Source organism: Magallana gigas, chromosome 2, assembly GCF_963853765.1.
Source record: "Magallana gigas chromosome 2, xbMagGiga1.1, whole genome shotgun sequence".
Lineage (NCBI taxonomy): Eukaryota > Metazoa > Mollusca > Bivalvia > Ostreida > Ostreidae > Magallana > Magallana gigas.
The window spans coordinates 47,901,754-47,928,061 of record NC_088854.1 but is presented as its reverse complement, the minus strand read 5'-3'; the positions used below and the strand labels follow the sequence as shown (position 1 = coordinate 47,928,061).

Below are 26,308 nucleotides of genomic sequence, written 5' to 3'. Positions count from 1 at the left end.
GACCCAACAGTATGAAACATCGTAGTAACGAAGGAATGAGACACCGACAAAAATGGCGACGCATAATATGACATGTTGTGATACTGCAGGAGGAGATACTTAGAAAGGATACAGGAAAATGGAAAACTAACTTACTACAATGGAAATATTTTTCACACTGAATTGATATGAATTACGGGAAGCGAATCAAGCTAGTGCTCCCAAGCCGAAGTGAAAGGTTAGAGCAAATCCTATGTCGTCCAAACTGAAATATTGTGCAGTAGGCCTATAGTAGATATTGATGTTCTCGTCTTTTGTCATTTACTTAACAACTTGATTTGTTCCCAAAGAATGGGATAGCGTGTTAATTTAACATTGTCTTTGTGCTGTGTGAAATTTGTGGACTTCATATATACATAATTCTAAATAGGACTAAATATCTGCAACAGTTCATATATGGCTAGAAATTAGTCCTGGCTTTTACCCCTTTCTATTTGTAACCAGTAACATTGGTTACATCGGTAACAATTTTTGATTATGAATGATTTTCAAACTTTGATGCAAGGACTAATTTCTGGCCATATCTACAACAGTTGACAGGCATGAGTATATTGAGTAAGTCCAATGTTACACCATTATAGATATTAAGATTTTTAAAAGACTTGGATTTATGTAATACACATTATAAACAAAGAAATGTGTTCAAAGATTGATATTGACAACATTGCCAAAGGCTCGCTAATTAGATATTTTAAATCATATAGGCCTATGTTAATTTTTTTTACCTATTTAATGTAAAACATTGTGTAGTGGCTGGTGTAAAACATGTTTATTTAATGTTTTCTTTGATGATTCATGTGGGTATGAAGGTAACAAGCAATGTAGTAAAAAAATTATAACTTGCATCAGCAGGCAATGTAATTTTTCTGCATTGATCGCTACCATTGTTTGGTCCACCACACGTTTTATTGTTTATATTTCCATATCTTCCTATGAATTTCTTCAGTTATCCATGTAGAGTAAGTTAAAGCACATTGATTTTTGTATTCATCAACAAGAAGGTTGCATCAATAGATGAAACAGCTAATTTTTCCCTATATAGATAAGCTTCTTTGAAGTCTGAGGTAGGTCCATGTAGTCAGTGCCATCTGTGTAACTATGTTTCAAACATCATATGGAAAATTGAAACAATCCATGCAAAGTCAAGCTCAAAAGTGAAGGATAAGTGATGAATACATAATTAGCTCATCTGAGCTCATATTTTAGAAAATATACCATATTTTTGTTTTGTAAAGCATTTCATTTGATATAGAACCAAAGTATTTTTTTTAAAATCAAATTAACTGCTTTGCTACAAAAACCTGGTATACCCTGACTGACATATGGCTTTAAAATAGCTGTAACAACTCCCATATTTGGAACCATAAGATCTTCCATTTATGTACCGGTACTGTCATTTGTATTCTGATTGGCATTTCCAATAATTTAGTATGTACTTTTCCCACTTTCTATGAATTAACAGAGTGATTTGGGGAGAGCTGTTAATGTAAACAGCAAATGCTCCTTCGTCTTTCAACTTTTTATTGAATTGATGTTTGCTGCCTTCATATCAACGTAAACAACCTAAAAAGCGTTAAAGGGGCATGGTCACGATTTTGGTCAAATTTCATTTTTCTGTTTTTATTATTTACAATGCTTTATGAATGCATTTCTAATGCTCAAATGAAATTTGGGTCCCCGTCGATGATTTTTAAGCAAGATACAAGGGCTCACAATTCTTCGTCATCTAAAAAAGGCTTGTGTCCTGTTTATGTTTACATAGGTAACTTCATTATACCATTAAAAATCTTTTTCAAGATAACTTGTCTATATTCTTATTTATTTTAAGCATAAATAAACAGTTTCTAACGATTAACACATTCATTTTAGGTCTAAAACTGGAATTTTCACTTTAACATTCAAAATGTAAACAAAAGCTTTGTTTACAAAGCGATGAATTGTAAGCTCTGTAACTCGCTTAGAACTGAACAAATGACACTCAAATTTTGCTTGCCTATTAAAAATGCCTTACTGAAGCAATATAAACAATAAAATGGAAAAAAATATTTTTGACCAAAATCGTGACCATGCCCCTTTAAACTGCACAAATTTATTATAAAATGGAAGTTAAAAAATCTTAAGGTGGTATGGGACACCTCTTGATATTATTTTGGATTAAAGTACAATGAAACTGAATACTTTTGCCATTTTAAAATTTTAAAGTTTTAAATTATTTGAGCAAAAAATATGTTTTGAAATTATTTGGAGAGGTAAAATCCTGGTAAATACTACTGATTTTCACTAAACTGGGAAATACTGGGAAATACTGGGAAATACAAATTTATAATCTTTTTTTCTTTACTTTGCTCAATGTAAAATGTATGTTTAGGATATAAGATATTAACAATAAGCATCAAAACACCATTTAGCATACTTCGCCATTTCACTGTCAGTTTATGAATGTTAAATTCACCAGATCACCTATTCAAAAAGACTTCTACAGCTGCTAGAGTACAAATTTTAGCCTAGCTTTTTGTACCCCAAGTTTAGTGTTTTACATATTTTTAATTCAAAGCACAAAATAAACTGTCACAATTACTATAGGTGTTACAAATAACAATTAAATAATCACACATGTTGTTTTAATAATTGACTCTTGACAGTTTTGTGCTCCTGTTTTGGGGAGATATATACTATGACTATGAGTGGGGCTAATTGGCTTCTCAAGTGTGTTGCATACTGAGAAAGTGACACAGGTCACACCTTATATTCATAACTTTCTTGGCCCATTTTCACATAGTACACTAAATAATCAGAAAATGGAACTTTTGATATCATGTTTATGATAACTGTATAGATGCACCTATACCTGACTTAAGTCTTATTAAAAACAAATAACAATTGTGTATGAATGAACCATGTTTGAAATATTCATCAGAAGATAACCAATGAATTACTGGCCAGTCAAAAATTGTTAAAATTAAAGACTATTATAAAATTTTATAGCTGACAAGGTGTACTCTTGTCTACATCCCAACAGATTTGATTAAGACTAAGTATGAAGTACTTTAATATGTAGTTAAACTTTATTTCCCAGTATTTCCTGGGAAATACCAGTAATTCCCGGGAATTCCCAGTATTTCCCACCGTCCTGGGAAATATGAGTATTTCCCGCTTTTTTGCCAACCCTGGGTAAAAAGTATAAAAGCCTTAGAGATTTGAACTCATGACTTACAGATTCGTAGATAATGCTCTAACCCATTGTGCTACGCTGTTGTGTAACTATCTTTGGAAAGAAAAAACTTATAAAATTTGTGGTACTTGATTTTATTGTTTATTTTGATTGGAAGTATGTCACAATATGGAGGTGTCCCATACCACCTTAAAAGTAACACACCCTTCTCCATCAAAGGTCAAAATATGGTAAAAACACAGATATTTAAATTCTTAATATCAGGGTGTAGAACTATATATTGAAAAACATGATCCTCTGAAAAAATAATGATACATGAGTCTTTGCCCAGGTGAGTCATGTGGCCCAAATTTGTAGTGAGTCAGATAACATGTATTACATGTTGCATACCTGTAACCCAGTATTTTATACAATTTAAAGCATTTTAATACAATTATATCATCAAAGTCTGCATTTCAATATAGGTCAACCTGGTAGAGTGATATAAGCATGGTGTCATGTTGATTTGTTCACATAACAACTAGTACCCTGGTAAACGTTGTCCAAATAACAAAATCTTAAGAATCTAGGCTTTCGCAGGGATTTTTGTACCCTCTGATTCCAGGGGCCAGGGCCATCAAGTGTGGGAAAAATAGCGATATTTGAAGGAAATTGGGGGAAAAAATCTTCATACATATTTATATATATATTGAAAAACCCAGCAAAAAAAAAAATAAATGTTTAATCAACTTTATCATTTGTAGCATGAAGCTGGCTTAAACAAGCTATGGTTTTCTGTCTTTAGCAGAGAAAAACACACTTTTGTCGTTTCTTATTTGAAAAAAAAAATTCAATTTACTATTAAATTCTCATATTGGGAATTTTTAAGTATAATTTTGGGAAAAACATGCACTTTTCAATATTGAAAATGGGGCAGAATTTCAGCCCTGGGGAGACCTTAAAAATATTCCTGTCTTGATTTTATCAGCCAAGTAACTGTACGGTTGAAGTATGACTGTATAACTTTCACATTAATTCAAGTAAAGATAAAAGAGGTTTTGGTACTAAAGGTAGCATGAATTGCTTACAAGTATTGGGTAGGAGACTTAATATAATGACCCAAGTTAGAAAACAGTTTCCAAAAGTGCAAAAGTTATTTATTTTGTTGTCATACAAGAGCAAACTGGCATTACTAAATTCAGAACAAGAGACGAGGAGTGATATCTCATAAAATTTTATGTTATTATTGAGAAGTCTCTTTCCTGTGGTAATGTATGAGGTTTTCCCTTAATATATGTTGTTTTTTATTTTAAGAAGTTCCTAATCACATTACCCGTGGATTGTCAAATTACTGGCAGGAAGATTTAAGATTTTGGAGTGAATAGCTTTGATATTTGAGAGATATTGTATATCACACAGAATAACACCCCAGGAATCCAAGTACCCGGTTAACTGAAACTTTCTTTTACCAAAATCTAGATAACTTCATTAGTACATCTATAAGTTGTTGTTTTAGTCTTCAGCTACTAATAATGTGGGTCAAATTTATATTTGACCTTGATCCTCCAGAGATTTATTATAATGTGACCCCCGACTTGTCGTTGGATGTCTGAATTACCGGTATGTCATATGCACCAGCGGTCAAATTTATCCTACCTTCTCCTTTTCCCCAGTTTGATCATTATCGAAAAATGTAAGTTACGCTAGAGACATATAGTTAATGCCTACTAAATGAGGGTATAAGAAATATTATTTTCAATTCGGATTTCCAAATGCTAGTGTTTTTGTCTTATATGTGCTCATTGTTCCCCATTAATTCTTCAGATTTTTTCTGTTGACCAAATAAAAAAGTGGTAAAAAGCAACAAAAACTTGTATTTTGTCAAACTAAATCATTGTAAACAGTGTTGGAGGTAACTCTGTCACTGGATATAAGTTCAGATTTAATGCGCCTTTGATGCCAGGATTTACATGTGTTTATAAACAGCCAAAGATGTTGGAATTTATGATTGTTGATCACTGACAGTGACATGGGATAGTTTTGAATTTTTTTTTCTGAGAGGGAGGAAGACGTCAACATGAGAGTTTACCTATTAGCATTTATACAACAATAAAATGCGGAATTGCGACTTAAATGTTACTCAAGCACCACGATGAGTTTTATTCTCTGTCATTCAAAATTGAAAGAAAATCTGCCAACAAACTAACTCACTCAAGTTGTTCAATTCTCAAGGGTCCATTTGGTGAGGCAAAACAAATTTTGGAAACATAGATTTATACGGGAGGGTATTATTTAGTAGGGAGAGCAAATATGGATATTTTTATTCTGTCCATGGAAATATGGTATGTAAAGAAACTGGAATTAGTTTCTAGCTTATCTTTAGCATTATGCTCTATACTATTACATGTACATGTATCATGAATTGTATTGATTTACCAAATATTTTGTTACCTTTTTCAGTGAGTACTCGTTGGGGGATGAATATGATGATGATGGAAAAAGCAGTAAAAGGTTTGCATAATTTTTTTTTTCCTTCAGTATATAATGGAGACAAAAATACTGTAATGATAGCCTAAATATTCAATTTATTTTGCTATGTAATGTCCATGCAACCCAATGTAAAGTGTGATAATGTTAGGTCATTACCCGATACCTGACTGGGGCTCATAGTACAGGTGTGAACTATTCATACCTGGCTCTGAAGATCATGACGTGGTCACCCAAATAATGATAATGAACTACCGGTACTGAAATCATTAGTATCTAAATATAATCAGATTAAAGTTCTTAAAATAAGTGACAGTTAATGTCATCCCAAAACTATGAAAACCATAATAGCTTTTTACTATAATTGACAAGTAGCTGATGAGGTTGAATTATGTTAAGCATACTACTCAGGTGTAAAGAATATGATTTGATTTAATGAATGCTTTCACTTGGAATTTTATTTAAAGTTGAAATGACCATTCTTTGTTCATGATTTGAATTATTTAAAGTGCTTATTTCAAAATAGATAAGATTGCTCTTTTAGAAATTAAAAACAGACAATGATTAAATAATGATTACCGATAGATTTAAAAAATTGTAAACAAAATATGATGCACATTGAAAAAACTTATCAGCTTTATTGGATTTCATCAGGTAACAAACCCATCTTTATATCCCCTAAAGGTAAAAAAAAACCACCTATTCCTCTGATGTTGTAAAATGTTGTAAATATTCTATGAATTGATCTATTGTTGTAACTTTGCCTCTTTATTGACAGCTTTTTCTCTGATGACAGTAAGGGCGGATCCAACAAGGATGTTGCTGACAGGTCAGACCATTCTTCTTCTCCAATAATATGTAGCACAAAGTTTAGTAAACATTTCCATAGATAAACAGAAAAATTACACTGGTATAATTTAACTTAAAAGCTTTATTACTCTTAGACAAATTTCTTAAATACATATCAAACTTCTATTTGTTTTAACCCTTTTACAACTTTAAAAATACAAGTAAACTTGACTCCATGGTCACAAATTTTATTTAAAAATTCAGTGATATATTCATTTGTATAGTAGGGTTTGTATATGCGTATAGTTTAATAGAGCTCTCTCTATTTACAGGGTCAATCGAAACTTGAGCGAGAAAAAGCGAAGAGACCAATTCAACATGTTGGTGAATGAACTTTGCTCAATGGTGTCCACTTCCAGTAAAAAGATGGACAAGTCTACCGTCCTAAAGTCAACCATAGCATACCTAAAAACATACCAAGGTAAGTTAATTAGAGCATACCTAAAAACATACAAAGGTGTGATCAACCAGAGCATACCTAAAAACATACCAAGGTAAATCAACCATGTCACATCCATAAACATACCAAAGTAGGGTTTATGTAGTATAACAAAAAACATACCAAGGTAAGTTAACATACCTTAAAACATACCAAGGTAAATGAACCACAGCATACATAAAATATACCAAGGTAAATCAACCAAAGCATACCTAAAAACATACCAAGGTAAGTTAATGATAGCACACCTAAAACATATTGAGGTATGTCATTCTGACTCAATTATACCATAGTTAAAAACATAAGAAAGTGAAGGTTTTACTGAAAGGGTTGACAAAGTGGTCTCCTGTGGTCATAAGATCAAATTTGACACATGAAAATCATACATAAATATGCATAAATTAGATAAACTAGTTGGGCATAAAATTAAACATAAGTCAACCATTTCATATGATAAGATTATAATGTTAATATATATATACCAGTATGTCAATTTAATATGGCAATAATGAAGTTTTTGCTTGGTTACAGAGACTGCAGTACAAGCTCAGGCCCATGAAATCAAGGAGGATTGGAAACCTTCATTTTTATCCAATGATGAGTTTATGCATCTTATGTTAGAGGTATTGTTTTATATTACTTACTTACTCACATACTAAGTCCTCTTTGGGTCTTTTAGCACATAAGGTCATTACCAGAGATCCCCATGCCAGTCTTTTCTGTGTCCATCTATTGTATTTTGTTTTCCCTCGGACTGAAATGTCAGACTCTCATTGGTTTAAATATGACATCTGATTGCCAGATATAACATTAACTCTGTCTGTCGGCTGAGAATTGGCATTCGGCAATATGAATGAAACTTCATCCATTCATCACAAAATTTCATAATTTGAATTGGAAACGCGTTCCGTAAGTTCTTAAAATATTTGGAGTAGTCGCCGTCTTTCTATGACATTTATCAACCAGATATATTTCCGTAGCCAGTCAGTAACAAACAACTGCATTTTATTCATTGGTTTGTTTTAATGGAAATAATGTTCATGACACCTGTAATGACATTCTCATGCATTCGAGTGTTTTGGATTTTTATATCCCTGCTTTGAAGGAGAGGGGTACATTTGCCATACGGTTGGATTGATTTTTGAACAATTCCAATGTCAACTTCCAGTTTAATGTTGACTTTGCTTATTTTGTGTATTAACATTAGAGTGGAGGTATCATTAGTGTGCATTGGCTCACAGATATCTTGTTTTTACTCCTCTCAAATTGTACATATAGCAAATTTTTAAAACTACCATACATGAATTTAGATTATGGAATTGACAGATCTGTAAACTCTGCTAAAATAAAACCATTACTGTAAAGATGCCTTAGTTTAATATAACTTGTGAGATGCAGGTATATTTTTTTTATATCATTTTAGCTATAAGTTCATTTTCATGGTAAATGCTAAAATTTGTTCCAGATACATCGCACAATGTATCTATTTTGGATCTAGATTGCATGAATGTGAACTGACAGAAAATATACTTCATGTTATTGTAGAGTTTGTTTTATCTAAATGTTTTTTTTTTTTTTTTAAGGCATTGGACAGTTGCTTACTGGTTTTCACACAGCAAGGCAACATACTTTATGTTTCTGAGAGCATAACATCATTGTTAGGCCACCTACCGGTAAGTACATATCACCTAACCATAGATGCTAAGTTCAGTATGAAAGTCTTCAGGGTGTTTATTAAGAACAAATTACGTTTGGTATTGACAGTAATGTTAAAATGGTAATGGAATTTTTGGTTTTTATCTTAATTTTATTTTTAACTCAAGAAGTTATGGGCTGCACATTATTAAATTATGAACTTTATGGGAACTTTGACATGCCATTTTTTTTTTATCATTTAAAGTATTTTTCGGGTATTGATTTTATATGATGTCTGTAACCACTGATTTGTCATAAATTCAGGAAACCTGCATCAAAAAATAAGTACACAGAACTAGATATATAAAATCAGTTGATAGAGGTATTCTGAACCATGATTACTGCTAGTAAAATGTAGTGAATTTAAGTCTAAAGATAGTGTAGTGTTATTGAAGAGATTTGTTTATATTGCCCGTACTTAGAATTATACAAAAGATTTTGAAGAGAAAAAACTGTAGCCGATTAGATACAAGTAATTTAAACTTTATACTCTTATCAGGCTCTTAGTGATGAGAAAAAAACATATATCCCTAACAAGACCAGAGGATTTTAATGATGTTGTGTAAGATAACCAGGACTTGGTGGTTGTGTAATTTGCGTTTCTTTCACATAATTTTAATTAAGTATTGTATACCGGTAATATTGAGAAAAAAATTTGATCTTTCAAATATGCTACTTTGTAGGCAAAATTGAATACTTAATTTGCTATACATCTTTTATCTATGAGTTGACCCCTTCATGATAACTATGGTACTGATAGTTTGCAGGCAAAATTACATATTTTGGTGAAAAATGACATAAAGTCAATTGTTTCAATTACATTATTTAATTACCTACCTACTAAAATTAATCAGGGGTTTATAAAATGTTTCCTTTCACTAGGGGATACTCTGCTGGGTGTGCTCTTGCTAATGATATTTTTCATACTAAATCTCTGTTGAATTGATTGATGTGGAAGGAAGGTTCAGTATGTACATCGCTTTACATACCAGTTCTTGAAACATAATCACATAACAAGGAGTCTTGGGGGCATATGTGCTTCACGTGCACAACTGTACATCGATTTACTTACCAGAACTTGAAATATAATCATGTAACAAGAATTCTTGGAGGCATGTTTGGTGCTTATTAAAAAGTCTAATTTTTTTTAAAATTTTTAACATTTTCTTAAAAAGGTCTCTGATAAGTTCTTATAATGTCATATGGACATTGTTAGAGAAGTTGAGGATGATTCTCTTGTGTTTTGATTAACAGGCCGACCTCACCAATCAATCTGTCTACAACTTTATGCACGAAAACGAGAAGCAGAACCTGTACAACATCCTTTATCACTACAGCATGCTGTCGCCCGAGGACCGGGCAAAAGGTACGGCAATCAAGCCCACTATTACTTGCCAATGGCTTCCATTCTTCTTATAGAAACCTAACCTTTTTCTCTATAATATGGAAGAACACTGTACATATTGCATATTTCACATACAGTTCTGTAAAAGTGGTTATTTATGTGTGGGGGGAATTAACATTAGTGACAGAATAAGCTTAAAGCCGGACAAAATACCCCTGTGAATGTGGTAAAAATATTAAAATATGTGTGAGGTAAATCACTCATCTACATATTTAATATCAACGTTTATTGTTTAACTCCAGAAAACGCGGACTTTACCCCCAGTGTAAATAACCACTTTTACAGTATGTTGCCATTAACAATTTAACTAAGGTTAAACCTAGCTTGTATGGTGTGTATCTTTGTGTGTATCAAACTTCAGCATATTGTTCAGAAAAATTGAAATATGTTCACACAAATTTTGTTTGTCAAGTTTTTAATAATGAAAAGACAAAAAGGATAAATAGCAAAAAATTAAGTCATCTTAACTTGGAAAAAAGTGGAAATATCCCGGCACAAATAAAAGAACCAATAGTATACTCAGTAAAAGAAAGCTTGCTTCATTATTTCCCCATTGAAGAGTACAAAGCATTAGTGTCAGGATTCCTTGATTTAAGAAATATATTATTCTTCTGATATGAAGAAAAAATCTTTACTGACGTCAATCCCGTGGCTACTATACCAAATTTACGAGAGGGAAAATCCCTTTATTAGATCCTAAGTACATCCATTTGTCCAGTTTTCCAGTTGCTTAATTTGAATTACTGGCTATTGATGAGAATTGATGTACTGGCAAATCAAATGTCAAGTATTTTATAAGTTTTGTTTTTTTTCTATCAACAGACATATAAAGTTTGTGACAACATCTGTTGCTATACAAACATTGTGATAATTGTGTTCCTTTTGTGTTTTTTCAAGATTGTTCATAAAGATTAAAGTATATAGGAAAAACACCATTTTTTCTCTTAACAAAAAGATAGCAATTTGCTTTTCCAATAAAATCTACAAATTAATTAACTCTCCACAAACTAATCAATTGTACCATGTGTTGTATGTTAATAAAATATCACTGTGTAATATCTTTATATAATTTGTTGTTGTTGAATGTGACAAAAAATACATGTACAAATGCATTTTAAATACCTGAGAGCAAGTTGCCCAAAATTTTATCTGCCAAAATGAATGATATGCAGTGAAACTTCTCAATACCAGCACCCCTTAAAACCAGCAACCTGTCAATGATTAAAGAAGTCCTGGCCAGGTCCCTCTTATTTTCTTTGATGTAAACCCTTAGAAATCTGGTCCGTCTGAAAACCAGACCCTCGCAGTTTTTTGTCGGCTTGGTTTAATAAACATGTCAGAGATTTATCCTCATCAATCCGGCATGCAGCCAGAAGGACTGAGACTCCTACTGTTGTTTCATCAATATTCGTTGAATACCAATTTTCGTGGATTTCGTTATTCAGTTGATCCACGAAATTAAGTGTTAATTGAAGTGCAATTTCTATTAACATTTTGTATTGATAGGATCCTTGAAACTTCTCCACAAAAACTGATACCCTTGAATATTGATGAAACCACAGTATCTGATAGAAAGTGTGAAAACAAAAAGTATATCCACTTTATTACAGCTTACAATGCCTTTAAAGGGTGTAAATTATTAGTCCATGTCACTATGTCGTTTTTATGTCCTTTTTTTTTCACTCATGTCTTTATACAGTATGAAAATGTACATGTAAGTATGCCCCAAACGATTTGCATTTTTGTGTATTCTATATAAATGTCCCTCTTCTACCAAATTATTTGGTTTGAGCGAATAAATTGAACTTGTAATGATGAATGATAAAGAGTGTGTTTATTCTGACTTTAATCTTCTTTTCCTATTTCTTGCATCGAGTAAAGCCTTTAGCACTAGTTAATTCCTCCTACAATATATTGAACGTCAATAATACAAGCGGCTTTGTTGTTGAGATAAATAGTTCTTATGTAACATTGTATATTTTTTTTAAAATCTTATCTACAGCTATTATATTTCACACACACATTTTTTCTTTATTAACCGGTATACTTCTAGTATGTTATAAAAGTATATTTGTAACAAGGTTTTAATTTATACTTACGTCAATGTAACCAGTCTTTCAATGGCAGTTTGTTGAACATGACTGTAATATCTGTGGATATGCCTATGTGTTAAAATTATTTTTTAAATAAAATTAAGTTTGCATATATTATCAGTAAATATTTATCTGTAATTGCAACAGTTTGTTTTTAAGATAATTAATGGGACGTTTGTTCACAATTGGTAGAATATTCATCACCTTGTTTCCCTTGTAAGTTGTTTCTGATGCATTATATCATAATGTATATATTTACATAAATAGGTTAAATTATTGCCCGATGTCTAGTTGTTATTGAACCAGGGTAAACAATCAACCCTTGTAATACAGCCATTTTGTTCAGCCTGCCGGTTTAGAGAAGTTTCACTGTAGTTTGATGTCCCTATTCTGCCAAATTTTTGTCCTGCTAAAAGAAAAATGCAAATTGTACTTATCGAGGCTGAGTACAGATCGAGTACGCACGCCTTCGCGCAGCGTTGTGACGTCATCTTTTTGCTTGGTTGACACCAAGGCTTGATAGCTTCAACTGCAGATATTCAGCGAAATTTGTTGAAAATAGCTTGTTTGATGCATAAGATTGATATTTTATTGTGGAATAAACCTAATGTTTCGAAGTTTAAGCTATATTTGGGCTCGGGTCGAAAAAGTGAAGAGGGTTCAGCAAGCCTAGCCTTATATCATGTTTTCTTAACCCGCCTTAATGTAGCTTAATTCATAAATTTCAAGACACTATGTATTTATATTAATGACCCTTAACAAGTGATGTTATATATTTATTTATTACTTGAATATGTCTGAATGTTTTAATAATGCTATAAAGATCACCATTTCCGCCTTTTTCATATAAAAAATAGCCATTTTCTGACAAATCTGGGAAATTAGGCATACAAAAAAAACTTTGATAAGTCCCCTGGAACAAACCCGGTGGTAAAAGGTGAAAGGTAAAAAGATGACCCCTTTAACATGTGGTAAATGTCTTATTTTTTTATCTTAAAATAATAATTATATCAGTAGAAATTCATGTAAAAAATTTCATTCAAAAATCTAGGGCAGAACAAATTAGACCCGGTCCCGTTAAGTTTATCGAATTACATTATAATATTATTTTCGGAAATATGAAGAATTTTCCATATTTTGAAAGTAAATGAAATTCACAATAAATCTGCAGTATCCATATTCTATTTCATTGAATGAATGCATTGTGATACTTCTACTTCAATAGCAAAGTGATAACTTCAGTTTTGTATGTGGATAAATGGTTGTTCTTTTATTACTGCTTTATCTTCACCTACAGTGTCTTCATATGAAAGAAGTCTCTTTTTTCTTTACCAGAGAAAGACCAGCTATGCTGCACCTGTCACTTCCGTCGAGGGGCAATATCCCCAAGCAGTAGCCCTCTGTTTGAAGTAGTCAGCCTGTCTGGGTTCCAACATTGGAGCAGGGATAAATGTATGTAAAATTGCCTAGCTTTGTATAGGGTTCCAAACACTGAAACATGATAAATCTCAGAATCGGTAAATAAAACAAGGCCTAGCTCACAATCTCTTTTTGTGAAGGGGTTGTTTGATGATTAGAGTTCCAATACTGGAGCTGTGAAATTGGAAATGTGAGTTAAAAACCCAACACCTCATTGTGTGAAAGTTCTTGTTTTATCATATTTTAAGCTCACCAGGACGAAGTCGGGGGGAGCTTATGCTATACCCTCGGTGTCGGCGTCTGGACATCATCACATTGTTTAAGTTTTTGGTGCAGGTCCTGTATATATTTTAATATTACTTGTCCTATCTTGACCAAACTTGCATGGATGATGCATTTGGACGTACTTATTGAATGACTTGGATGCTGAATATGGATCATGATTTCAGATGCTGGAGGAGGTTAAGGTTTCTGGAAAATCTTTTCGTCTGTAAAATTTGACCCATGTGGGTCATCCGTACTCCCAATGATGGCCTCTTTCGTTTGGGAGACTTTATAATCGCCCCGATTATAATTAGGGTCTTCCGTTTTCAACGGAATTTAAGAAATCTGCTTCTTACAGGAACATCTAGCTTTACTCTCGACATTAATGGAAGACCCGTTATTGTATGATTCCCATGTCACTATCTCTCTTTGATTTGACCTGTGAGAAGTGTGGAGGATTAGTGTATGAATCCCAAGTCACTATCTCTCTTTGATTTGACCTGTGAGAAGTGTGGAGGAAGAGAGTGTTTATTAGTGTATGAATTCCATTTCGATATCTCTCTTTGATTTGAACAGTACCAGGTAAGTAGTGTAGAGGAGAGGGTTTATTAGTGTATGAATTCAATGTCACTATCTCTCTTTGATTTAGCCAATGAATAGAGTGGAAGAGAGTGTTTATGAGTGTATGAATCCAATGTCACTATCTCTCTTTGATTTGACCTGTGAGAAGTGTGGAGGATTAGTGTATGAATCCAGTGTCACTATCTCTCTTTGATTTGACCAGTGAGTAGTGTGGAGGAAGAGAGCAGTCAATACAGCCTGAGCGGCCCCAAGGAGGACACCTGCTTCTGTTGTACGGTCCGGCTACAGAACCCCCAGTTTATCCGGGAAATGTCCATGGTGGACGAGTCCAAAACAGAGTTTACCTCACGGCACAGTCTGGAATGGAAGTTTCTATTTCTAGACCACAGGTAAATCCACACAATCTGGTTCTATTTAGTAATTACATTAATTAGTCTCTCTTTGTATTAACAATTTGGGAAATTATGAAAATTAGGAATTTACAAAATCTTGTTAGCAAAAAAAGAATCTATTTATTTGGATTCTTTTCATCTTTATCAGGTGTATTTCTGTTAGCATTTCCAAAACTATTTTTTTTTTTTTTTGCCCTCCTTCGAAGAAGGGAGGGCATATTGCTTTGCTGTTGTCTGTCGGTCCACCAACAGTTTCCGTTCATTTTCTTCGCAGAGGATGAACATATTGAAATGAAATTTGGTATACAGGTTTATCATGATAATATCTAGATCAAGTTCGATATTGGGTATGATCGAGCTATTTTCGACAGAGTTATGGCCCTTGGACGTAGAAAAATCGAGTTATTTGCAGTTTCCGCTCATCTTCTTCGCAGAGGATGAACATATTGAAATGAAATTTGGTATACAGGTTTATCATGATATCATCTAGGTCAAGTTCGATATTGGGTAAGATCGAGCTATTTCGACAGAGTTGTGGCGTTTTGACATAGAAAAATTCGAGTTACAGTACAGCTCACGAGTATACCGACAAAAACACCGACCACCGTGTTTGAAAGTCCACGCTGAGCGTGGAAGTGTCGGTACCTTTGATCTATTGTTCTCTGTTACGGCCACGAAACGAGAAAAAAACACGGTGCGACACGGTGCATCGCGATGCAACACGGACAGTTACACGGTGTAACACGCGGTATTTACCTGTGAAAAAAGGAGGATTACGGAATAAAACTTATAAAGAATGAAATATTTATTGATGCACGAAAGAGAATAAAAGAAAAAGACAAAAAAAAAAAAAAAAGAAATAAACAAATAAAATTTTTAGGCACGCAATTTTCAGACGTATGCAATTGTTACGGTTGATTTTTGTTGATATTAAGAACCAAAAAAATCGTTATCGCCCACATAAAGGTTTGATCAATTAAAACACTAACACTTTCTTTTCCTTTTTAAAATTCAAATACACGGTTCCATAAGTTTTTGTTTCAGTCCGTTTTTAAACGTAGTAGTAATCGTAGTTACTGTAGTTTGGCAGTTTCAATAGTGCATAGAATCATAACTGTGATCTTCTCTCACTTATACTCTATTCAACGATAACAAATATAACGGGTTGTTGAAAACAACTGTGCTTTCTCTAAATATATAATTATACGGCTTTATATTTCATATATTTTCAAATTTTCTTTCTTTTAGACATGTGTGATGTACTTGTTCATGTAGTACCGCAGAGTACTACATATTCATAGCGCTTAGAGTCCGTGGATCGGTACTTGATAATTTTTTTTATTTCATCTTTATAAGCAACTTGGGTTTAGAAATTATTTGTGTTCCAAGAAACTACTCAGTATTGCAATAATTACTGTTTGATTGTTTAATGATCGTCATATGAGAGAGAGAGAGAGAGAGAGAGAGAGAGAGGGGGGGGGAATACCGGTATGAGTTTAATTTTAAGTACATTTTACTTGTAATTCAGTTTAATAAGTTAGATTTATAGTTTCCATTATATTGAACCCCTTTCCCTAAAATTGCTATAGAATCTATGCAGGCAGAGTCCACGTGCTATCCCTGTCAATCAAATCAGCCCGCGAGATAGACCACGTGCTCCTTCCATGATAAGGAAAAAATGTCGTTCTATTGGGTTTTTTTAAGTCCGCAAAATAGAAAAATGTTTAGCAATGAAGTATTTAGTGTTTGAAATGTTTAGTTTCTTCCTTCTTATACTGCATGTATGGAGTTGGAATATAGCGTTGTAGAATATCTCTCTCTCTCTCTCTCTCTCTCTCTCTCTCTCTCTCTCTCTCTCTCTCTCTCTCTCTCTATCTCTCTCTCTCTCTCTCTCTCTCTCTCTCTCTGTACTTTTGTGCAATCATTTTTGAATTATAAGAGTTCTATTTGTATAAATTTAATTCATTTATTTTAGATCCATAATTTTAATAACGATTTTAACACAATGACTAAAAGTTTGTAAAGTTCATGATGTAATAAGATTTTTCGTTAAAATTTCGACGCTATTTCACATCACACATATTAGATTGGTTATAAAGTAAATAAAGTTGTGTTAACTGTTTAAAATGCTTGCAAAAAGTTACCGTGTTATCTCATTCATCTTTTTAATCAATCAAGTTTTTTCGTACATACATGTATGTGTATCCGGTAAATAATTTCTTATCGCAAGTTAATACTTTGTGAAATTCCCGCATTTATAGAGTTTCTGAATTGTTCTCCGGATCCACGCGCCGATAGTCTTACGTGTAGTTGTTTGTGTACATATCTACAGACAATTTTTTTGTTTGTTAGAGATTAGAAAAAATCATGGAACTAACAAAGTAGAAGTAAGATATATTCAGACCATACACACGACGGGTTGTGATGAGTTACCAAACAGGTGTCCGTGGAAAGGTGTGAATAACGGCATCTCGAGTACACCTGTTCAGACGTCCAAATATACAAACAGTTAGTTGTAAATTACAATGACACCTAACAAGACAGACAATAACACCTGTTGTGTATAGAACCCAAGATGAAAGACAATGTTGTGTACCTGATCAGCTTCCGTACAGGTGTATCGCACGAGTGATTTTTCATGTGAAATCACGAGGCCATTACCCGCTATACGGAAATAAAGTTGAAAGTTATTTTATGAAATGCGGGTATATTTTTAGTACCTGTACAATGCTTGAATATAATTTAACAAGAGTTTGTACAGGTATTTAACTATAAACTATAATATAAAAGTGATTTTTTGTTTATTTATTGCTACATAAATAGCTGAAGTCCAAATTATTCGAGTCACCAGTAATATGGGGTTGTTATTTACTACAGCACATCAACGTGTTTTTAATAAAACATGATCTGAAATGTTTTCATTTTTAATTGGTTTATATTAAGACTGTAAATTAATTAATAAATCAGAAAGTTTTCAGATAACAGAAAATAAGACGTTTAATCTCCCGACATTTTAATCGGATCGTCAGTTACAACATCACGTGTGTTTAGAAAAAAAACAAGATTAAATTGATTTGAATTTTGATTATATATCAACTGATTATTAAATATATTTGGTGAATTTATTTCAATTTATTTAAGAACAAATGAATTAAAAGGCACCCATTTACGTCGAGTTTTCAGATCACAAAAACTTAACTTCACGTTGACAGCCCCGACAATTTTCTAGGTCCATGCAACGTAAGTCGATATTTTTTATTAAATATGAAAAGGATCTGTATGTTTCAAACCTTGTTTAGCAATAATTTATTTATTTCTAAACATACGCTATTTCTATCAACGTCTCAGGTAACGATATCCACGGAGTAACACAGTGGCCACGGAGTTACACAGGCGGCCACGGTGCGACACGGTGCTTTTTCTTGAATTTTCCAATACACATACACGGTGTCACACCGTGTACACGGTGCGACACAGACCGTTTTCCACCGTGTTTTTTACACGGTGGGTGTCGGGATACTCGTGAGCTGTACTGTATTTGCAGTTTCCACTCATTTCCTTTGAAGAGGGTGCACATATTGATATGAAATTTAGTATACAGGTTTATCTAAATAATATCAAGGTCAATTTGATTTTGGGTGTTACAGAGCAATTTTTGACAGAGTTATGCCCCTTGGACTTGGAAAAATTCCAAATATTTGCAGTTTACGTTCATTTTCTTTGTGGATGTTTTCAAGGGAGGGGGGCATAAGTGTTTCACAAACATCTCTTGTTTATTAAAGGGTTTATATGCATGTGTTTTTTATTCATTCAGGGCCTCTCCTATTATTGGGTACCTACCATTTGAGGTCCTAGGGACCTCTGGATATGAGTATTACCATCCAGATGACCTGGATCAGATAGCCAAGTCACATGAGCAATGTAAGTACTTTTGTTGCATTTAAAATACATTGGTATTGAATGCCTTTGACTTTGTATGGTTTATTTGGTTTGGTTTGCATTGACATTCAAACACATGAAAAGAATAGACAAAAATGAATGATCATATAAACTTGGACTACCAGTTTCACATATAACTATACATTTGTGATTTACAGAGCACTTTATAAAAATATGAGGAAATAACATTTATTTTACATTTAAAAACCTGTACTAAATACATTGTGCATTCTATTGTCATGATCATCATATACAGGTGCACACATTGAAATCCAATAATATCATCTTCATTTTCTTAACCCATATATAAACCTGTTTGTACCTCCCCAATTATATATCCTTCATGTACTCCCAATAATAAACACATATCCTTGACCTCTTTTTTTTCACACAGTGATGCAGACAGGGGAGGGAACTTCATCATACTACCGATTCCTGACCAAGGGACAGCAGTGGATCTGGATCAAGACTCGCTACTACATAACGTACCATCAGTGGAACTCTAAACCCGAGTTTATTGTGTGTACCAATGTAGTCGTTAGGTAAGGCTCTAGACAGCTTCATTGACAGCCTTTAAAGCAATTATTGTGTTTTAATTTCAGTAGCTAATGAGTCCTCAGACGCTTTTAATGCTTTATTGGTTTTTTTCTTAGCTATGCCGATGTTAGAGAACAAGTTTACAAGGATTTAGGGATTGACTCTAAATCGGAAAACTCTGAACCTTTCCTCCGAATTCAGCGAAGTCCCTCTGTCTGTTCTGTTACCTCAGGAGGGAGGTCGCGCTCCAACTGGTCATCTTCACACTCCATTGACTCGGCCAGTACAGATCAGCACGTCAGTGGTAAGTTGAGCTAGTTATTATTAAAACTGGTTCTCGCTTTCATTAAATCAGCTGAAATAGTGGTTCTACCTTAAATTATGAAATTCAGAACCTGAGGCTAAGAGGTTTGAGCAATAGGGCAAGGCAGATAAAAGCATCATGCATGCATTCTAACTCTTAAAATCTCTAATCCTAGATATCTTCAGTCATCTGTGAGGAGTGAGGTTTTATGACCCATTTATGTCTTTAATAGCCAATTTATATATTTTATGAATATTCTTGTCCCCTATATATTAGAACTTTGCCTTAACAGCTACAACAGAATGATGTGTTTTTTTAAATAAATGAACTTTCTATTTACTGATTTTTAATTTGTAAGGATTGCATTGATATTACTCATGATACTTGTTTCTTGTATAATGTAAAAAAATCTCATCACAAATTTTTTTTTTCAAAAACATTTTTAAAAAATAACAGATTGAATGAATGTTGTACATTCCAGGAAACCACATGTCTGATAAAGAGAGTGTGGAGGAACTTCCGTCGCATATAACGAAAGATCTCCCGCACACAATGACTCAACACAAACACTTACAGTTACTTCTCCAGCAGCGCTACCTTAACCAAGCCACCAACAGTGAGCCCAAGGCTCACAGATACACGGAGCCCGCGGCCAATAGCAACAATTTACTACAGGCCGGCCCAGACAGGATGGTAAGCTTATATTTAATGTTTTGGGGAGTTTATTTCTTGTAACAATCTCCTACAGGTACAGTTTGAGGTTTTGAAGGTTTTATTTGTTGTCATAACAATGTACATGTACCAGATATTACAAGCTGGCCTAGAGAGAATGGAAAGTGTACATGCAGGTTTTAGGTTTGGCATGACTAAGAAGTATTCATGTATTGTGTTCATGTCAAATACAGGTCTTTATGACAAAACCAAAAACTGCTTGATCTTTTTTCTATGAATTTGCATTTGGCTGTTTTGGCATTAAATGTAGATATTTACATTTTTAAGTGATTTTGTTTGATGACACAACAAATTGATTTTGTATTGTATTGTCCAATGAATTCAAATTCTGTACAATTGGGGTGCAATCGGGGTTTGCATAAAATCGTACAATGGCTGAAAATTATATAAATACATAAGTAATAAGGAATCATTCTTTGAATATTATGTGGTGATGATTTTGGTCGGGATGTGATCAAATCCAAGAAAGACCAAAGGGCTTTATAATAGATTTTATCATGCCCCGACCGAAATTATCACCTCATAATATTCAAAGAATGATTCCTTATTACTTATATTTATATAATTTTAAGCCGTCGTACGATTAAATATTTGATTATAAGTAACCAAACCCCGCTTGCGCCTCAATTTGGCGTCATTTGAGGTTAAAGGTTATATAGAACAAAATAGATATGTTGTGTTATCACAGGCAAAGACACTGGAAAATGTAGATATTGATGTTTGAAGACAGTGCTTTAGATAGGGCATTGACCTAGCTCTGCTTACTCTGATATTTTACTGATCATGAGTCTCGGTAAACAAGTATTTTTTCTCAGAGGAACTTTTATAAAGTTAATCAGTTGTATCTTTTACTATAAAGTTGATGTAGATTAAAATTTTGCAAGCATTTGAATGTGTACTTCACTGAGGATTCGGGTTGATCACCATAGTTTTAAAAAATTATTAAAAATTTGAGTAAAATGTTTCTAAATTTTGAATTTTAGGGAATAATGTCCAACAGAAGTGGAGCTGACAATGTATCGTCGACGTCTCACATTCCGGTGATACATCCTGGTCGACAATTTCCTGTCATTGATGGACCAAAATCTCCGGTATAATTCAGGAACTCTTCTGTGTTCATGTTAAAACAAACCTTTAATCTTTTAATTTTTTAAAAGTAAAACATACATATCCATTATCAAAAGTAAGTTTCTGTATTACATAGATTTATCTGATATGTATTCTAAAACAATTTAGGGTGTTTTTTTTGCTTTTGATTTGTAGCTTTGTTATGATAAAATTCAATTCCTCTTTGATTGTCTAAGAAAATAATCATTAACATTCAAACATTTTTGCCTATCACTATTACGTTTGCCTGTAAAATGTATAAATCGGAGCGATGTTGTATTATCTTTGATTATCTAGGGGTACAGTTAATCTTAATTTTTATTTTTATTGATGAAAAATCGAATGATAAGGATTGAATTTTTTGTTAACTGTCCCAACCAAGTTATTTTAGGATAAATTCAGTAGATGTAAAATTTGTGCCTTAAAAAAGGTTTCTCCCAACAAAATTTATTATCCCCTCGTGCAACTTGTTGCGAAGTGGATATAGCATTGCTGCTGTGCGTGTGTGTGTATGTATGTGTATCTACTTCACTGAGCTTGGAAGCAAGATTTAAAGAAAACCCTTGCACGGATATTTCTCAAACTTCGTACACTTATTTGGCATCGTAAAAGGACAAACCCTAATAATTTTCAAGTCAAAACGTGAAATGCTTTTTAATATATTGTTAAAATAACACAATTTTAAACAGAAATGTTATGTACGACTTGACAATAACTACTTCCGCTTAACTGTGAAACTAAAGTGAAAGTAAGCAGTTCAAATCAACAACTTGATATTTTTTGGATTTAGATCTAGTTCAGGTAAAAAAAACTTTTTGTAGTAATGGAGGGTTAGTACAAGTTGGTCTCCTCAATTACATTTACATAACTAAATATTCCTAAATAATGCATCCCCCACACAATAATTCATGTCGCAGGGGATGCTCCGCTTAGCGGTGCCCTTGTTTTTGTATGAATTCAGTAGATGTCAAATTAAATAAATGTGATTTTTCTCACAAACATGTCTTTCCTTTTCTAGGTACCACAATTATTCCTGACTCCAATACAGAAGCAGCTCCATGAACAGCTGAGAGAGAAGTCCCAAAAACTACAACAGGCTATTCTAAAGCAACAGGAGGAACTCCAACAGATCACACAGCAACTGGCCATGGCTCAGCAAGGAATGCCCCCCCTGCCAGATACATCTATCCCTAACCCAGGTAAAGGCTGCAGAGTGCAATGTTGTGGGGTGAAAGTGTTCATTGAAATTTCATACAATTTTTCCATCACAGATTTCTTCAAGATTTGGAATAAATAAATTACATCTCTTCATCATTCTGGGTTTTTTCATCTTCATTTTTTCTTCAATATTTGAGAATATACTATATAAATATTTACATTTATATTTTTAACTTTGAAATGGCATTTTATAGGTGCGCCTGTTCTTATGAATCCACCAATTGGAGCCACTGTGATGACCAGTGCCCCACTTAACGTGTCGGCGGGATTTCCCATGCAGACGTCAGTAACACCATCCCTACCCCCAGAGCAACAGCAGTTCATCCCATTCCAGTTATTGCCTCATGACACAGAATCAGTGTTCTCTTACACCTCAGACTGAGGCCTTGTTCATTCTCAGGTCACTTAGAAACTCATGTTACAAGATTGTTTGTATTGGAGAAGAGAGTGCCATTTCACTTTGTGAATGTGTAGTTTGTGTAGTGTTTCACAGACATTTTTCTGCCAAGGCATGAAAATATAACGAGCTGCTACATGTGTGTTTTGTCTTTGTTGTTGGGTTATTATCAGATATATACTTTAAACCAACTTTTATGCGCTTGCGAAATATTTTTGCAATGTTCGCAAGAGCTTTATCGTTTGCAAATATTTCTCACCGCGATTCAGTCTTTAAATGCCTCTGGTATATTACCGTATTTTCCACATTGTTTACATCTTGTTTGCAAAAATAGTAGCTGCTATTATATCTTCAGTAAATCACAAAATAAATTTGTCGCAAATAAAAATTGGTTTACAGTATATGTAACTGTTCTCATCATGATGCAGGGGAAGACAGAAAAATTGAGTCATTTTCTTCATAGAGCCAATGTTAATTTTGAAACTAACAATTTTTATAGAATTCATTTTCTTCTGAAGAAAGAATGCTAGCTGTTCTCTTCATTATATTTATAGCTGTTTAGGGAAAATGCAATTTCATTGCAATAATCCAAGATTAAGAAGATAAGCAGTGTTGCCCACATATTAAATCATGTCATTTATTGTCATGTCTGGTTATGCAAAAGAATAAGTTGATAATCCTTAAAAAATGGTGTGAATGATGTAAGCAAGTAGGTGCCTATGGTTCAAATAACAAATAAGGTTAGTACATTAACTCATTAACCAGAATTTATTATGTTGAAAATTGATGCTATCATTATGCTTTTGTATACATGATGTTTTGATATAGGACATATTTACTTCAATGTACATGTGTATGGGTAAACATTTGTTTGATATAAGAATTATTTTATTCAACTTTATATGAGTGCATTGAAAAACTAAATACCTGTATATGTTCTCTCGTTAATATTTTTTAATATTTGCAACTCATTTTTTTTTTTTTTACATCAATAACTCTATCGTCATTGTATAGGTTACAACCTGTTATGTTCTCTCTGACATGATTTGAACTTCTGTATCCATGACTGTAACTTTATCAAGTCTGTAATTTCTACCAAAGATTGCAACCAGTGTCTCCGACCTCTACGTCACTGGCTATAACCTCTCTATAAAAATTTACTTGTTTATCAATGACCTTGACCTCTGTGTCAATAACTTTGACCTCTATGTCAGTGACCTCAACCACTGTCAATGACTTTGACCTCTGTGTCAGTGACCTTGACCTCTTTGTCAGTGAAATCAAGCTCTCTGTCAATGACTTTATTACTGTCAATGAGTGTGATTATTTTTCATGGACTGAGGTTTCTGGTTTCAGTTTAATTTTTTTGTCACTCAAAAAAAAATAATTATCAACTTCAACTTCTTAAGCCTTGTACACAGTTTTAGCATTGTACAAAGTCTTTCTGCAGCATTTTCTCTCCATCTCTCTACAAGTACTGGCTTTAAATCTTTGTTTATGACACTGGTTAAATATTGCACACTTACGGTATCAATGTTTGGTTGCTAATCATTTTAACTTTGAGTTTGATAGGTTTTAAAACAAAATGTAGTCCCCTAATTTATCCTTGTACTCTCTACATGTAAATACATATGTACGCACTTTGATTCTGTTCCTCATACATTCCTTTGTACTTTGAGCAAGATGGGCTGACAAATTGAATTTTTCTTTGTTTTTTTGGTCATGGTTTTGTGAGTTTTATTACACTTTAAACTAAGAATTCATGTTTCTTTAATTCTGTTACCTGTCTTGTATTATGGTTGTGATTATTGATGCCAATGAAAAATGAATGTGCTCACTGATATTATTCCAAACCCCATTATTTTGTAATGTACAATCTTACAAACTGGTATGCTGTCTTACATTTAAATCTAAGATTTACTCTATGTAACTATGTCCAGTAACTCAGTGATTGATATATAGTTGTTTGTTAATAGGTTTTCTATATGCATCACTTGTTACCGGTATCTGAATCATATCTTTATGCTCTATGTGCAGGAGATAATAATAATCTTGATATCAAAGGTCATTATATTTATATTGTTCAAATACTTGGTTTAAAAGTTTTTAGAATTGTTGTTTTGGGGAGGGGGGATTTCAAAGTGGTGGAACAAAGATTTAAAAATATGCATTACTTTAAATTAAGCCAGTTTCTGTAATCCAGAGAGAGTACCATTGTATGTGCTATTGATTTTAGATAACTTTCGAACTGCTTCAACGTTTTTTCTTTCATATTGAACCTGTTTCATTTCCTTGCCAGTTTTTCCTGATTTTTTTAAAGTGTTTACTGTTTATCTTGAAGCAAAATGATACATCTTTAAAGAAAAACACATTTGTTCATATTGAAATTATGGAAAATATGTCTTACTCTTCCTATCCTTTCATGTGTTTAGTAGAAATAATCTGTCAAAATTGACTTAAAGTAGAAGAAATATCATGGATCTGATCAAGACTCAAAGATAATGTGATTTCTAGAAAATAATGCAATATGAATCAGTGTCGGTATTTGACCAGGGCAGTTTTTAAATTAATTTGCCAATATATGTGATAGTTTTTGTATGCATATGGCTCTTAGGAGACATTTTGTTTTATTATCATGATGGTAGTGTCAAAATATTTTTTAATTTTTTCGTCTTGAGATGAAATATAAAATGAAATATGGTACAATATTGCACAACATTCTGATAAATCTGTCATTAATTATTTATTTGAAGAATCTTCAGAAGTGAAATGGAGAGGAAAACTTGGCTCAGTCAACGAATCAATTCTGTCAATTAAATATAATTGATTTATGGTGCAATAAGGCATTAAAAAGATTGAAGATATATATGTGTCTAATATATATATTTATAATAATATAGATGTTAATTATTTTGTTGTTGATATTAAACGTGCACTTGTACAACAATAAGATTTATTTTTATTTTTGTTTGCTGAATCTTAGCATTAGGTTTTGGATGCTGGAAGAGGTTAAAAGTAATAGAAATGGGCTACTTTTAACAAAAGAACTTAAATACAGCAAAGTTTTACATATTTTTAGTCTCATGGAATCGATTTATTAACAAAATATAAGGTAATTCATTTACAACTTTTTTGGGGGGAGTTTTAATCAACTCTCCTATGCAGTTACTCTAGCAAGCCAAAAGTGAAACAGTGTTTGGACCTAAGCACAAATCATCACCGCTGACAAGATTTAGTTCTTGAAAATAATCAATAAATT

General features: G+C 33.0%; 1 protein-coding gene across 1 annotated transcript; it reads left to right on the top strand.

Moving 5' to 3' along the window:
* The first annotated feature begins 27 nt into the window (after nucleotides 1-27).
* On the top strand, nucleotides 28-25,999 carry LOC105329857 (circadian locomoter output cycles protein kaput). The gene is made up of 16 exons (XM_011431329.4): nucleotides 28-217; nucleotides 5,651-5,701; nucleotides 6,456-6,506; nucleotides 6,799-6,947; nucleotides 7,497-7,588; nucleotides 8,549-8,638; nucleotides 9,915-10,026; nucleotides 13,494-13,610; nucleotides 14,626-14,812; nucleotides 18,630-18,736; nucleotides 19,149-19,296; nucleotides 19,408-19,595; nucleotides 20,077-20,288; nucleotides 21,311-21,418; nucleotides 22,453-22,633; nucleotides 22,847-25,999. Exons 1-16 carry the CDS (start codon nucleotides 168-170, stop codon nucleotides 23,032-23,034), a joined length of 2,031 nt encoding a protein of 676 aa, XP_011429631.3. The 5' UTR covers nucleotides 28-167; the 3' UTR covers nucleotides 23,035-25,999.
* Nucleotides 26,000-26,308: the final 309 nt, after the last annotated feature.

Excerpts from the sequence above, each read along its gene's own strand:
- LOC105329857 (XM_011431329.4), top strand. The coding sequence starts at position 168 with ATGAATTACGGGAAGCGAATCAAGCTAGTGCTCCCAAGCCGAAGTGAA. Across the intron at positions 5,702-6,455 it reads GATGGAAAAAGCAGTAAAAG|CTTTTTCTCTGATGACAGTA; the intron begins GTTTGCATAATT and ends CTTTATTGACAG. Across the intron at positions 22,634-22,846 it reads TACATCTATCCCTAACCCAG|GTGCGCCTGTTCTTATGAAT; the intron begins GTAAAGGCTGCA and ends GGCATTTTATAG.